The sequence below is a fragment of the Mus pahari genome, chromosome 18, assembly GCF_900095145.1.
Source record: "Mus pahari chromosome 18, PAHARI_EIJ_v1.1, whole genome shotgun sequence".
Classification (NCBI taxonomy): domain Eukaryota; kingdom Metazoa; phylum Chordata; class Mammalia; order Rodentia; family Muridae; genus Mus; species Mus pahari.
The window spans coordinates 30770953-30784912 of record NC_034607.1 but is presented as its reverse complement, the minus strand read 5'-3'; the positions used below and the strand labels follow the sequence as shown (position 1 = coordinate 30784912).

Here is a 13960-nt window from a genome sequence, read left to right as displayed (position 1 = left end):
GTCAGACTAAGGTTGAAACTCAGCCTACCTTCAAGTTCCAGTCTATATAACCTTGGCCAAGGAGCCTATCCTCACTCTGCACCAATTTTCTCTTGCGTGATCTGAGAATCATACTAGTAGTGACTTCAGAAATTATAACATGCAACACCTGTGAATATGCCGTTATTTTTCGAGGGTGCTGGGATGACAATGCTAGCAGAGTTAGACATCAAGATGAGACTATCCTACACTGCTCAGGCTGCTCCTAATTCAATGTCACTTATACTCAGAAGATGGCAGAGAGAACAAGAGCAGCCGGTGAGGCTATGAGGAAGAAACAAATTGGTGTGCTCTGTCTAGGAGGCAAAGGACAGCAAGGTTTCCAGCAGCCACCAGAGGCTGAGAGAAATAGGAGCAGGTTCCCCGTGGAGAGAGAAGGAAGCAATAACCTAGTACAGTGCTCTGCAGCTTTGGACTTCCCCAACACTGAGAGGAATTTCTCTGCTCTGGTAAATTTGTAGTAATGTGTTACATTGTCAAGAGCATTAATATAAGGAGACAAAGAAAAATCATTTCATATTTGTCATAGAAAACAATCACTGACTTTACAAAAAAAAAAATCGTCCTTTATAACAAATCAAAAAAACCTGCTCAAATATAACATTGTTCTCACAAATTCTATACAACAAAATTAAAGTGTGTGTTTGTGTGTGTGTACACGTAAATATATGTGCAATTTGTCTTTCACTTCCTATCCATGTTTATCCACTCATCTCAAACTGAAACAACACCTTGCCTCAAAACTTACTGCCAACTATATGTTGCAGTCGGAAAGACAGATTTCCTCAGCAGAAGCCTTGATCGTTCCAAGAAAGCATGTAGCAATATTTACCATCACTACAAGGTCACTGGGTTATCAGCCAGTGGCACAGGAATAAGAACACCGGCTCTTTCTCTGCCTTGATGGCATCTTTTTCACACAAATCGGCATGGTTTGCAGCTCTTGGATTTCAGGGTGTAATACATTCAGGAAATAAAAAGACCTTAAAGGCAAAAGAAGGTAGCTTACTGTTCAGAGAACCTGCCTAATGTGTAAGGTTGGCATCAATCCCCAGCAACAAGATGTATGTGTGTATTTATGGGTGGATGACAAGAAAGAGGGAAAGGAAGGGAGGGAGGGAGGGAGGGAGGGAGGGGAAAGAATATTCAACTTGCAAGCAAAAAGTATGGAGTGTAATATTTGTGTATGCAGATGGGACATCACTAAAAACATCAACATTAAAAACAAGTACAGAAATTCCTAATCGATTACTCTCTCAGCTGTTGCAATGTAATCATGAAATAAAACTCCATAAAAAAGCAGCAGAAAGGACCTCCTATAAGTTTCTCCAAGTTTTGATTTTATAAAACACGGAGACTGAGGTAAAATGATGTCCTCAAAATGCTTATAAAAATGACAAATCTAACTCTCACTCCCTATCCACTGTCATCCGTTAGATTATATCCACAGAGTGAACCAATGGACAACATTAATAACTCAGTCAAAAATTTAAGTGGGAGGGGAGGTATACACACTTTAATTCTTACATTTGAAACATTTGGCCACAACTTATAGTCTATACAAAGCTATGGTTCACTTAGACCTAAAATGATCTTCCATCCACAACTGTAACACTGCAGGCGGCCGGCCTTCCCTGGGTGCTGACTGTGCACCAATGGCATATACAACTACTGTGTGCTGCACACCTTCTACATTACCATGGATCAGGTCCTGCCAACACCCTATCTCACAGATCAGAGAGCCAAAGATTATAGAGTGTTCAAGTAACGTCTCAAAGAACATAAAAAGGAGTTCTTAGAATACTACTTCTCACAGTCAAATCTAAAATGTACTGTAAATACAAAATTCCTTCCTAGACTTATAGGGTGACTATTTATAGAACTGAATTGACAATTTTAAAGATCAACCTCACTGCTTCAGAAGTGTACCTAGACTATATAGATACAGGGAATATCCTCCTGAGGCCTGCCAAGATATTAAATAGCTAAAAGGTATCTTAAACCTAGATTAGAATTTCAGAATTTAAAAATAATTTACCTTGGAATGAAGTACAACTAATTAAATACTCCATTTGGACATATCTTTAACAGATTGTCTTCATAAAACAAACTGTAGATCCCTATCTTCTGAAATACTTGCAAGTGAGCATTGTTTGATTTTCTTGTGAACTGAGATATTAAGAGACTGATATGCAATTTCTTCTATCTGTATTTTGTATCTTTCCTAACCCCCATGTTTTTAAAATCCTCATGCTTTGAGACCAGGTAGTATTCTGGCAACAGTTGTAATCAACAGACCATTTTACTATCTTACTGTTCTCGAAATTCATAGAGAATCCATCACTAGTAGCTTTTCTATATACCAAAAACAAGTATGCTGAGAAAGAGAGTCCTACCCACAAGAGCTTCAAAAAAAAAAAAAAATCTAGAAATAAACCTAAACAAGGATCTGAAAAAAGTCTATAATAAAAAAAAAATCAAATTTCTGAATAAGAAGATTGAAGATATCAGAAGAAGAAAGAGGGGGGAACCTCCAATGGTCATGGACCAGTACAATTAATATTGTGAAAATGGCCATCCTACCAAAAGCAATTTATAGATTGAAAAAAAAAACTCTAACCACAATAATATGCTTTGTGGAAAAAAGAAAAGAAATCCCTAAATTCATATAGAAGCACAGAAGACCCCAGATAGCCAGAACAGTGCTAAGCACGGTTACAGTACTAAAAGCAGCATGGCACTGGCACACGAATACACAAGTACATCATCCGTGGAAGAAAACAGACCCAAGCACAAGTATAAGTGCAGCCATCTTGAACAGCTACTGTGGTAGTCTGAACAGGGTTGACTCCCATAGTCCCCTATATAGTTAAATGCTTAATCATGAGAGAGTGGCACTATTAGAGGATCACTGGAAAGACTGGAAGGTGTGGCCTATTGGAGAGGGGTGGTCTTGTTGGAGGAAGTATGTCACTGGGAGTGTGGGCTTTGGAATCCCCACATTCCCAAAGCCCACACCAGGCCAACTCACTCTGCTCAGCTATTTCTCCAGCACCACATTGCCATGACTGTTATAACTCCCCGCCGTAATAACAGACCAAGCTTCTCAAACAGTAAGCAAGCTCCAATTAAATATGATCGTGTGTAAGAGTTGCCTTGGTCACAGTGTCTATCCACAACAGTGACTAAGACAGTAACAAATGAGGAGGAGGAGGAAGGAGGAGGAGGAGGACAGGGAGGAGGAGAAAGAAAAGCAGAAGCAGGAGGAGGACATGAAGGCAAAGATGGAGAAAGAAGAGGAGGAGGAGGAGGAGGAGGAGGAGGAGGAGGAAGAGGAGGAGGCGGCGGCAGCAGCAGCAGCGGAGAAACCACCACTGCCAGACATAGCCCATTGTTTGATGAATGGGCAGAAGTTTAAAACATTTAATCTATAAGAAAGTCTACAATCACTGTGAAAGAATGTTACAGGAAGCATTAAAGGACTACTTTCAATATTGTGTAATGGAGAATAAGAAAGAATGGGCATTCTTCTCTTTAAATATAAAGACACTGAAAACCAATGACACTGAAGTAGAAAGAAAAGCAGACAACCAGTAATAATAGCCTAAGGTGCTGTGTTTCCACAAGAAGACTACACCGGACTAGCCCCACTACCCAGGGTATTTATAGCTCTGATTAAAGGAACAGCTCCTACCTAAAATTAGCTCGTCAGCTATTGTGTGCTCTGTGCTAATTTAAAAACATAGCTAGATACATCATAAAAGCAACACCAAAGAGTAAAAACCAAAGCCACAATCTCTCTCTAAAAAGAAGGTAAACTGTGACTCTATGGGGATGCAAGGCCCTATGATTAGTCCAGGAGCAAAGTCAGTTCAGACCCTGCTTGTGCCAGTAAAGACAGTGACATCAGACTAAGGAAGACAATGGGGAATGTTCAAAAGGGTACTCATGGTCCTACTATGTGCCCAAACTGACTAAACTCATGCCAGAATTAGCTAATCAACACAGATAAAACATTGTGGCTATGCATGAAATTTCGGAGAAGAGATCCAGTATTTATCTACTTTGTTGAGCAGTTGGAAGATTTCATTTCAGTGTGCACTTCTATGCTAAATATCTTGCGGAGGATAGTGGTTGAAAACTATTAACCTAACAATCATTACCCTACTTTATTAAAAAACACAAGGTAGTAAAATACTAATTTTTTAAATTTCTACTTTGTTTTTTAAGTGTATTAAAACAGATACAAAAGAAAATGAAAACAAAACACAATTTTACAAAATAAATGTCAAAAAATTATATTTTAAAACCAATTCTACATATAAAGAACAAAATGTAACTATAAAATATCAAAGATAAAAGAATATACAAAACTGAGGAGTAAAAGAGCAAGAGCTATCTTAAAAGCTAAAGAGTGAGTTGATCATGCCATCAGCTCTTTAGGATGTTAGCATCTGAAAAGTCAGAGATGATGACTACAGGATGATAAGTCTGTGCACACGACAATCTCAAAGGGGTTTATTATCCTCTAATGTTTTTATGAATACGCAAATTGAGAACCATTAAATCCATGCACTCAGTAAATTTATGAATAGTATTACCTAATGACAAGACAATTAATTAGAATATGGTAACCCAAATATTCCACTGAGAAACACTAAGGCAGAAACTGTGTACCTGTTTCCATTCTTTTCAAAGAGAAGGAAAACAACAGGCAGTGAGGTGACCACTGAACATTCCTGTGGTATTCCCATTCTTCTTGCAAAGCCAGAACTTGTTTTTCCTAACACAGAAAAATGTGGACAACACCAGCCTAATATATCAGAGCCTTAATTAGAAAATGCAGGCAGTTAAGTCTGAACTAAACAAACAAAACATTCATAAAACTCTTAAAAACCTCAGCAAATAGTCTCTGGATGGCCTTTCCTTCAGTCTCTGCTCTACACTTTATCTCCATATTTGCTCCTGTGAGTATTTTGTTCTCCTTCTAAGAAGGACCGAAGCACACATACTTTGGTCGTCTTCTTCTTAAGCTTCATGTGGTCTGTGAATTGTATCTTGGTTATTTGGAGCTTTTGGGCTAATATCCACTCTTTAGTGAGTGCATACCATGTGTGTGTGCTGTCCCACCTGGGGATTCATCCCACATACAGTTATCAAACCCAGACACTATTGTGGATGCCAAGAAGTGCATACTCAAAGGAGCTTGATATGGCTGTCTCCTGAGAGGCCTTACCAGAGCCTTACAAACACAGTGGCAAATGCTCACAGCGAACCATTGGACCGAGTGTGGGGTCCTGAATAGAGGAATTAGAGAAAGGACTGAAGGAGCTGAAAGGGTTTGCAACCCCACAGGAAGAACAACAATATCAACCAACCAGACCCCTAAGAGCTTCCAGAGACTAAGCCATCAAAAAAGGAGTACACATGGCTCCAGCTGCATAAGTTGCAGAGAGGATGGCCTTGTCAGGCATCAATTGGAGGGGATGTCCTTGGTCCTATGAAAGCTTGATAGATGCACCAGTGTAGGGGAACTGAGGGCAGGGAAGTGGGAGTGGGTGGGTGGGTGGAGGAACACCCTCATAAGAGCAGGGGGAGGGAGGACGGGATGGGGGTTTCGGAAGGGGAAGACCGGGAAAGGGGATAACATTTGAAATGTAAATAAAGAAAATATCCAATAAAAATAAGAAAAGAAAAAGAAAAAAAAAAGAACTCAGAAGATGTGGTGCAGGGCACTCTTCCTATCACCCATAGAAATTATTTGCTATATGGTAAAAGATTAACGGCTAGTGTATCTCAAATTACTAAATTAAGCTGTGTTAATTTATAAAAATAAAAAAAGACAACAACACTGAGCTACACAGTTATATCACATATTGTGAAAACTTCTCATTGTCGCTAATTATCTAATACATTTGTTCATGATGAAGATTACTCTCCTTTAGTAATGAGAATTGAAAACAAGAAGTTTAAATTGAGCTCGGCAGGCAATAAAGACTGAAACGTAGAAAACAGAGGTCTGAACACCATTACAAATTTTAAACTGAATTGTGTTTCTGCACACAGTGCAGTCTCTTTTTACCTTCACATAGGTTTAAAAGGTCTATTTACACTCAAATCTAAGAGGCAAATAGAAAAACAAATAAGGGAGTAATGAAGATTACCACTTCCACCCCTGTCTCCTTGGCTGAGTGTCTGAGTAATAGTGCTCAAAAAGGGGGAAAAAAAAAAACAGCCAAGGAACATAATCAGGATCAGGTGATTACAAGGACTAGAGGACTATGTCCAGGTCTTGTGCAGGCTGGAGCCACCTTCCCCTTACCTTGTATCTCATGATCTCTGATGAGGAAGGTCCAGGGCTCAGTGGTATAGAACATTTTTTAGAGAACTGGGGGTCAGACTCAGGCTCCAGCTCACCCTCACAGTGGGGACACTTCACACTCTTATCCATCTCAAATCTTAACTAGCGCTAACAGTATGCACGCAGAAGTCAGTGTGTCCACAGATCTTCCTGTCTGAGACAAAAGCAAGACAGAAAAGGCATGGGCCTTGATTTCCCATTTCACAGTGTCTCCCTCTGTTGGCAGGGCACTGAACCAGTCAGCTCTGGAACAAAGGAACCACAAAGCCAACAAATGTTGGGGGATCTGTTTTGTTTCATTTTCCTTGGATGGGAGCCCACGTGCATTAAATAAAGACCCATTACCTAAGACACAGACTATATTCTTATAATTTGAATAAGATAACTTATTTTCTTCCTCTACAACATACACAGGTCTTCCATCTGAATAGGTAGGTCCATTTCAAAGTCTCCAGGAGCTCGCCAAACTGCCAAGTGTGTCCGGAAACAAGCCTTCATGGACAGCTGGGCGAAGAAGCTCTGCTTTCAATCGCCTTCTGCAGTTTTATATTACCGAAGTATAACTCTCTAACACCTCCTAACTCAAAAGTAAAAGAATAAACTATGCTCAGACAATCACTAATGTCTCATCAGATTTCAAACAGTGAGAATACAGTGAACTTGTAGTACATGGATATTCGAAGCCATGAAGCACTGTACAGAAGACTCTGTCTTGTTCAATAGTCAATTCCAGTGTGTGCTGACTGGATTGTATACAAGCACTGCATACAACAATTAGAGACCACACCGTGTTCTCGAAGCACACGCAGAGCACTCTTCTTTGTGGTGTGTGTGTGTATGTGTGTGTGTGTGTGTGCAGGCTCCCTACATAGTCCTCGCTAGCTGCATGCTTATAATCCCATTGCTTCTGCCAGGAGAGTACTAAGCTTCCACTTGTGCATCACCACCCTTGGCCAGAACAAGATTTTAAGTGGAATAAAGTTCTTAAGTCTCCATGGAAACAAAGCAGGAAGAAAAAAATATATAAAGGCAATGAAGAAAGGTCTTGGTTTCGAAACTTACTTGGACCACAATTCTGACATAAACATTTCTCCTTTAAATTTTCCTCCTCTTTACAATTTAACATACTTGAAAGAACTAAGGCCTCCACTAAGGAGTGGAGGAAATGTGAATCCAAAACGAGCGTGTACCACCTTGTGACATCCTACATTAATCAAAGTAGAGTCTCCATTCTGTGCAATCCCACTACTTGACTGTGTGTCCAGTTTTTCACTTTACTGGACATAAAAAGCACTCATGTTTACATCAGGCCTATCACAAACTTCTCAGTTTGTACTCCAATGGTGATTTCATAAGGTTTTCCATTAATAAATAACAGTAGGAAACGGGATAGAAAGCTTGTTATAACCTAGCACTGCCCTGGCTATGAGCATCCATCCATTGAATCCCTCCCATTGGCCCTGGGACACAGCTTTTACTTCCTATCTGAGTTTATAGATGTTCAAGCAGTGGCACAAAGAGGTTAGCTAACTTCCCACGGCCACACCCTCACATTGAATCCCTCTCATTGGCCCTGGAACACTGCTTCTACTTCCTATCTGAGTTTATAGATGCTGGGTCAGGACATTTCTGTAACCCCCCTTCTCAGGTCAGGTCCCTTACCCAAAGCACTGCTCCCAGAAGGAAGTCTCCAGATACTCTCAACTGACTAATTCTCTTCTGCTTAAGTGAGAATGAACTAAGGGAACAGTACTGATGTTTCTTTCTTTCTTTTTTTTTTTTTTTTAAAGAATTACTTATTTATTTTATGTATATGAGTACACTGTTGCTGTCTTCAAACACACCAGAAGAGGGCATCGAGGGCGTCTGATTTCAGGTGGTTGTGAGCCACCATGTGGTTGCTGGGAATTGAACTCGGAACCTCTGGAAGAGCAATCAGTGCTCTTAACTGCTGAGCCATCTCCCCAGCCCCAGTACTGATGTTTCTTGATATTCTTTGATGGTCTCACATTTTTCTAGCTTGTTTTAAACAAGTAAATTTGACTTCTATATCTGAATAAATTTACTTACACTTTCCTATCTTTGTTGCTACTTACAGCTTGGTTCTATTCATTTATTCTTTCAGTATTCAGTGAGGATTTACTAGGTGCCAGGCACTCACCAAGGCTCACAAAAATCACAAAATTTTAAATCTGGAAGCAATCTTGAAGATAAAAATAAATGAAAATTAATATTTGCAGCCAGAAGTATAAATCTAGAGCAGCTATATTTGATTCTTAGTTTACTCCCAGAAGTAAGCTAGTTCTGGCATTTCCTTTTGCATCATACCTGCCCTCAGTTTTGTTTTCTGTAAGTATAATTATTTGAAATCATCTACATTGCTAAGCACACCATCTTTCAGATCATGTATAGACAGTAATCGTGTGAATGATGCACTAGTTCCCAGTTTCTAAAACAATGAGTTAGAAATCTATAATTTCACATTTCTGAAGGTTAAGCATTGTTTTCCTTCTAAATCTAAACAAGTTTGGGGGCCATGCTAGAAGTGTATTTCCCATTCCAATGGTAACTTAACACACTATAACCTTCAATAATTATTCCTGTCAATTGCTTTTCTAAAACCCAAGTAGACTGCTCTCTGGATACTGCTGTCTTTGCAGAGACTCTGGAAATAGGCATGATTCTGTTGCTTGAAAATGCCCCCTTTCCCTTAAAAAAGTATTTTATATAAATATCCAATGATTTTTTCTTACCAAGAATTCTACTAGCACATCCAAAATTTTAAAAATCTATTTAATTGCTGAGACTACATAGCAAGTCCTATGCAAGGCAGATCAAAAAGCAGTAAATAAAATGACAGTGTCTGTCTTCTCAAATTTGGGCATAAATAGGTAAGACTATACAAAGTAAATACACATACACACCTAAACAAATAAGTTAACCATACATCAATACACATATTAGTGTTTAATCCATGAAAATGCTAAGACCTGTTGACTATTCTGTTTACCAAAAAATGGTAGTTCCCATGACTGTTGCAGTAATGGCAATAGGAGCCGATACAATGTAAAGAAAGATAACAGGTATCAGGGACAATGATGAGGTTAGTGTATGCAGGGCCAGAAGTAGGCTCATTATAGCAATGAATTCCAAGAAATCTCTTTAAGGGAATGAATGACCTCTGAAATGCAAATTGAAACTATTTACGGATGCCAGTCAGATGATCAGAAAAGGAGAGAGAGAGAGAGAGAGAGAGAGAGAGAGAGAGAGAGAGAGAGAGAGAGAGAAGAGAGAAGGAAGAGAGAAGGAAGAGAGAAGGAAGAGAGAAGGAAGAGAGAAGGAAGAGAGAAAAGAAACGCTGGTAAGAATGCACAGGATTTGTCCACAGTTGGTGAGTGGGCAAACTGGTACAGCTACTATGAAAATCAGTGTGGTGGCTTATCCAAAATCTAGAGCTAGCTATAACCCTGACATACATACCACTGCTGGGCATACACTCAGAGGACTCTGTCCAGCTGCAGAGGCACTTGCTCATCCGTGTTCATCAGTACTCTATGCACAGTAGCCAGCACTGGAAATAGCCTGCAACTTCTGTCGGGCGATGAAAACTCCTATACTATACACTGCAGCATTTTATTCAACTATATAGAAGTGAGACTTGCAGATTAATGGATGTAACTCTAAAAAATATTTTGAGTGAGGTAATTCTAGACCCACAGCACCAAATGTTATGTTCTCACTCATGTGTAGACCTTAGTGTGAAATTCTTACATTTGTATTTGTTTGTTTAACTTGTAGTCTCCGTGGAATCTGTGAAACCAGAGAGGGGTGGTTGGGGGGGGGGGTGGAAGCAGACCTTAAGAGAAGGGGAAGAGGCAAGCAGATGTGCCAGAAAGAGGGAAGGAGGATGGTGAGAAGCAGGTTAGGAGGAGACAGGTGGGAAAGTAGGGAAGAAAACAGGACATAGCAACCACTAAAGATGCTTGGAAAATCCATGTGGAAAATTGTTTGTGAGCTTCTTATATATTACTTTTCATACAAAAAAGTTTAATGGCAACTGCCCTTCACAAGGGATAGGTATCTTCGCAGAAGCCATAGACTTATACAAAGAGGCATGTGAGTGTCAATTCTCCCCTTAGATTGCTGAAGTCAGGATGAAATAGAGACCCCTCCCCAGAATAAGTTGTTGCCGTTGTTCTTCAACACCCATGAGAACATGAAAGTAAGACATAACTGAGGAAGACATTTCACACTGTGGTCACAGGACATGAAGACATCAAGTCCATACCAACCACGAAGCTTCTTCCCTGCTAGCTAGCCTTCACAATATCACAGGGTAGCTAAAGGAGAAAGGCTGTCAACCATCTTACCCAGTTGTGAACCCTGAAGTTGCAATAACCACTGGCATGCATGCTATTCCCATGGGTGCAACTGTGGCACCAATGCAGGGGGAATATCTGGATTCTTTCTGAGGGATTTAATGTCTGTTCCATAGGGGACCATCTGACAGATACTGTAAGGATGGGAATCCTGGAGTGAGCCCACCACTGTTATCCTGTTAAATGGCGTTAGTATCAAACTGTTCTCTATTCATATCCCTATATGCATAGATTAGTACAGCTTGCAGATTTCATCAGAGAAACTGTTATGGTTAATGGACAACAGTTCGTGCAGACACACAGAGCTGGAGCCAGTGCAGAGAGTAAGTGTCTAGGAACACTCAGCCCTAAATGGAACCTCTATGTCATATCCATCCTGTCAATCCTCAGGGAAGATGGGAGGGGACCAGCATCTTCTGGACAGGACAGGACCGCTGCTCTCAGGACCTCCTTCCTCTGTGGCTGTCTAGACAGACCTGCGCACACTCAAGACAATCACCATTGCAGTATGAAGTATGGATCATTAGTCTTGGCCCAACCTAAGGAGCTATCAACAGATGGTGGCTGCAGGGAGAGAAGCATCAGGCATTTTTTTTTCCATATGTGATTCCCTGGATGTCAGCCATTCTCCAATGGATCACCTACATCTATAATTATGAATACAATCAAAAATGTGAACTTCATACTATTTAGAAAGGTGCCACTGAAGGTCACATACTGAGACCACTCTACATAGAAAATAAAATACAGGAAGGGCAAAGCAGCACATGGGGAGACTGGTAAATAGCTCTGATCATCTTTAGTGGGTCTTACCTGTGTCATCCCAGTGGAGGTGCTGGCCAGAGGTTAGGCTAGAGTGGAATGTGCAGGTAATGTATCAAGAGCTTGCCTGTACTGCATATGAGACTTGAGAACACTGAATATTAAGTGAGTCTCCAGTTTTGATTTTGGTTTGAATAGTTGATTGAGGTGGCAGGTTATCCCATTTATATAGAAATGAAAGCCTGTCTGGCTGGCAGAATCCAGTTTTAGTAACTCATATTTAAGACAATTTAAGACAATTATGGAATGAACTGTTCAAGTTCTAGGCCAGCGCTCATAAACTAAGTGTATTAAAAGTGTTTTAGCCATGAAATGAACTATCATATCCTATACATGGCATACATGGAATAACTAATTTAAAATAAGAATAAGGCATTAGATCTTCATACTATAAAATTAAATAGCAAGGTAGTGACCTCTGGTAGGGACAATCAAAACAGAAAGCCTCCACATACATTTCAAAGCCAATATGAATTTGTTTTATTTTTTTCAAAAAATAAGGAAACTTCAATTCCAGATGTTTGGTTTTCTGGCACTGAGCTCCACCTACTGGTAATTTCATAGCTTTAGTTATTACACCATTAAAAAGGACTAAAGTATGTTAGTGCAGAATGTAGGCTTCAACATTAAAAAAGGGTTTCTAAAACTGAAAGGTTTCTAAAACTTAGGAGATGCCACAATAACATTTTCTTTTACTTACAGACTAGTGAACTTATCCATATGCAAGGGATTGAAATAAACATTTTTATATATAACTTTTTAAAACTGTTACAACTGTGTAATGCTTCCAGATCTTGCCGCTTCTAATTAACAAGGAATCTTACTTACTTCAGAGAGGTTTCATAGCTCACCCTATGGTCATACAGTAAGCATTTAGATGCACTGTCAGACTCTGCAAGGACAACCAAGCCAGAATAAAATATAACACTAGAAAACTGATGAATTTCCACAATCTCCTCAAATTTAGAAGCTTTTTGCTGAAATGTAACGTAAGACATTTGGATGAAAAATGCTGCCATGTAGCAAAGTGACCACCACATGCCAAAGAGTAACTGAAGGTGTGAGCCCTTTCCTTAGCAATCAGTGCAATCTAATAGGAGGCTATGGGTATCCCCAAGTACTAATGAAGAAAATTATTTATCAAATAATCTCTTTAAAAATTTAAATATTTGAACTGTGATTGATATATAAAATTTGCTTAAAAAAAATCTTCCCTCCAAACTGAAACATGTCTTCATAAAATAGCAAAATGATCTACAATTCACTTATGTTTAAAATCTTAAAAGATACATTAAGACTGATTTCCTACACATCCAACAAAGAAATTCATAAAGTGAAATTAGAACTAAATAGATAAAATTTAAATTTAAATTACATAAAATACATCATAAAACTGAAGGCCAAAGGTGAAAAATTAGACTGAAATTTTCTATTCAGTCACCATCAGTAACAACATTTTTTAATCTGAACAATGGGAAAATTAGAATAGTTTTATAGAACTAATTTTCTACGAACATTAATTATTTTTAATAATAAAATATTCCCTGCAAAATTTTAAAGACAACAAAGGTGTTCGGGGGCAGGGGGAGGGGAACCCTGAAGAACTGACCAGTAACTATTTATCCATTGCACATTCAACTTGCAGCTAAGAGAAGTGGTATTAAAACAAAATTTGGGGCTGGGGCAGTTTTTGTCTAGCTTTGGTTTGAGACAGAATTGTGTTGAGTTGTGACCTGGCCCTGAGTTCCCAAAACCATCATTACCATGTGAGGAGCGGCTGGGAATGTGGGCCAGCACCCTAGCACCCAGCCTAAGGGAAACCCAAACAAATCCATGTTGTCTACTGCTCTAAGTGTAGACTATATTGTTAAATGAAGGAAGTTGACTGGTGCATTCTTCATCCCATGTTCTCCTCTTCTACTGAGGGATTCTAGATTTTGTGTTAGAAGGTTTTATGAATCACATTCATACATTAGCTGCTGTGGTATTATCAAGGGTCACACAACATGTGTGTGACAGCTGTCCCACAAGTGTTAGTGTGAAAGTCTCTGCTACACATTTAATTAAGGCTGAGTGCAGTGAAACCTTCCTCTCCTGCGATGTGACACGCCTTCTTTCCTCTCCTGTGATGTGACACGCCTTCTTTCACTTAGGTTGTGTGACTTCAGCTTCCATTGTATTTTTACCTTTGAGATGCCTACAAAGTAATGGCTCACGTGGTGCAAGAGCAGCAACCACACATGCAGGGCACAGTCTGTCATAGCAACCACACACTCAGGGCACAGTCTACCACAGTAACCACACACTCAGGGCACAGTCTACCACAGTAACCACACACTCAGGGCACAGTCTACCACAG

General features: G+C 39.6%; 1 protein-coding gene across 5 annotated transcripts in view; it reads right to left on the bottom strand.

The window, feature by feature from the left end:
* The window catches only part of Fer (FER tyrosine kinase), a 277350-nt gene that overhangs the window by 175960 nt on the left and 87430 nt on the right, over nt 1–13960 (bottom strand). The window contains exon 2 of one of the 5 annotated variants that reach the window (XM_029531193.1): nt 6362–6554. The exons of 3 other annotated variants lie outside the window; for them this stretch is intronic. In XM_029531193.1, coding sequence (XP_029387053.1) covers nt 6362–6490 — 129 coding nt within the window. In that variant the 5' untranslated portion in view covers nt 6491–6554. Of the gene's footprint in view, nt 1–6361; nt 6555–13960 lie in introns of those variants that run through there. One more of the 5 variants, XM_029531194.1, reaches the window with a different exon arrangement.